At 43.6% G+C, this 2,246-nt stretch overlaps 1 protein-coding gene across 1 annotated transcript; it reads left to right on the forward strand.

The window, feature by feature from the left end:
- Positions 1-796: 796 nt before the first annotated feature.
- Positions 797-1,178, forward strand: LOC104806027 (the record flags this gene model as incomplete). The annotated part of the gene is made up of 1 exon (XM_010530747.1): positions 797-1,178. A coding segment is annotated over exon 1 (382 nt), but the record flags the coding sequence as incomplete, so codon positions are not given.
- Between the last annotated feature and the right edge of the window lie 1,068 nt (positions 1,179-2,246).

Below are 2,246 nucleotides of genomic sequence, written 5' to 3' on the forward strand. Positions count from 1 at the left end.
CATCCAGTCACTCGTTCACAACGAGTACCCATGATTGTGACATGCATTCAATGCATCGATCACACCTCATGCTAGTCTTAATTCAACATTGTTCCCACAATGTTGACTGACTAGGGAGTTTAGAATCATTCTGTAATGATTCAAGGATACCGAAATATAACAAACATACCAATCATATAACGGGAATGTAATGCATTCATAAATCAATGAATCAATACAAAGTCAAAATGTCATATCACGGATCATCCTAGAGCATTACAACCAACAGACATGTCCAAGGGTTGGTCTTCGGTTGATTGCTCCGAGGGTTCCATGTTCGCTCCTAGCTGCGTATCCAAGTGTTCCGGCTCCATGTCCATGTTCGCTCCTAGCTCCGCATCCAAGTGTTCCGGCTCCATGTCCTCATCACCACCAGTACCATTCCCATCTCGCCTAAGGAAGCACAACGAAGATAGCCAATTTGCGAAGTTCGTTGAGATGCTGAAGAAAGTCGAGATAACCATGCCATTCACTGATGCTATTTTGCATATTCCCTCGTACACGAAGTATTTGAAGGACATCCTGACCCAAAAAAAGGGTCGTTGAGAAAGAAACCGTAGCGCTTACTGCCGAATGTAGCGCTTTGATCCAACACAAGCTTTCGCTTAAGCGGTCCGATCCAGGTAGTTTCTCAATCCCTTGTAAATTGGGTAATGTTTCCATCGATCGTGCACTCTGTGACCTAGGAGCCGGCGTCAGTCTTCTTCCATTATCGATCTTCAAGAAGCTGAATGTGGGTGAGCTAAAGCCCACTAGAATGTCTCTTCAACTTGCCGATCGTTCCGTTAAATACCCTATCGGGATACTTGAGGATGTGCCACTTAAAGTTGGAAACTTCTATATCCCAGTTGACTTCGTGGTTCTCGACATGGAAAAAGACTCTAAGGTACCTATAATTCTTGGTCGTCCATTCCTTAACACTGTAGATGCTATCATTCATGTTCGAGCAGGTCGACTCACTATGAAGATTGGCGATGAGACGGTAGAATTTACTCTGGACAAAAACCTAAAGCAACCGTCATCTACAGACACGATCGTGTCTAGCTCGTCACACGATCGTGTCCAAAGCCGCAATGCTGTCTGCGCAAATCAACCATTTGACCCGATCTTGTCCCTGCTGCAACACGATCGTGTTGCCGGTACATCCAGAAAAATTCAGCAGTCTGACCCGATCGTGTCATCTCCGTCACACGATCGTGTCTCATCCTTGATCCCGAAATGAAAGACACATGAAGTTGACTCGATCGTGTCTACTACGCAACACGATCGTGTCCCAGCGCTGATCCGAAGCTCAAAGTTACAGATGACTCACCCGATCGGGTCTCCCATTTCCACACGATCGTGTCAAGACCTTAATCAGCCACATGACTCGTTTTCACCTCACATGGGCATTCACGACCCCTCTCACTCAATTAAACAGGTGACTACCCTATCAGACCATTATGCTCATATACTTCATGATCCAACGAAAGATCGATAATCTTCACCTCTTAGACCCGTATGGTAGTTGAGAAGGTTCGGTCAAGCTAGTGACCTTAAACAAGCGCTTCCGTGAGGCAACCCGAGGTCTCAGGTTAGTCTTTTTCTTTCCTTTATTTTTCTTTTTGCATCGGATATTGGTTTGTATCTCTTACCACCAGGTTGAGTTCTAATGAGGAGCTACTGAGGAGGCGAGGAAGCTAGCTATGCGATTGACGTAGGCAGACTTAAGTGCGAGTGAACGAACATCGCGAGTTAAGTATTATTTTCTCTTTTTGATTTGCTTCTCTTTTGACTTATCTTATTGGTTGCCTCTACTAGATGAGAATTGACACCGAGGATGGTGTCCAGTTCAAGTCTGGGGGAAGATTCGTCTAATGCAAAACCATATCCATATAGAGTAGTATTGCATGCATTTTTCTCTTTTATTTTCACTTTTTAGTTGCATGTGCATATAGGATGCATTAGCATATAGTTTGTTGTTAGGATTGTGCATTCTCATATAGTATTTAGGACATATAAAATCACGTGCATAAAAGCGATTTGAGCATTGATGTGATGATCTATGACATGAGAGAGTAGAAACATCCTGAAAACATTGTGATCCGTTGAACGTGATTATGTTTTGTTGAATTGATTGCTTGACCTTTAGGATTGTCTAGAATGGCTTGTGGGATAGAAATCGTTGGTTGGAACCCATGGGATCGATGTTGTCTACCCAAGTAGAA

The sequence above is a fragment of the Tarenaya hassleriana genome, unplaced genomic scaffold (genome assembly GCF_000463585.1).
Source record: "Tarenaya hassleriana unplaced genomic scaffold, ASM46358v1 Cleome1107, whole genome shotgun sequence".
NCBI classification, from domain to species: domain Eukaryota; kingdom Viridiplantae; phylum Streptophyta; class Magnoliopsida; order Brassicales; family Cleomaceae; genus Tarenaya; species Tarenaya hassleriana.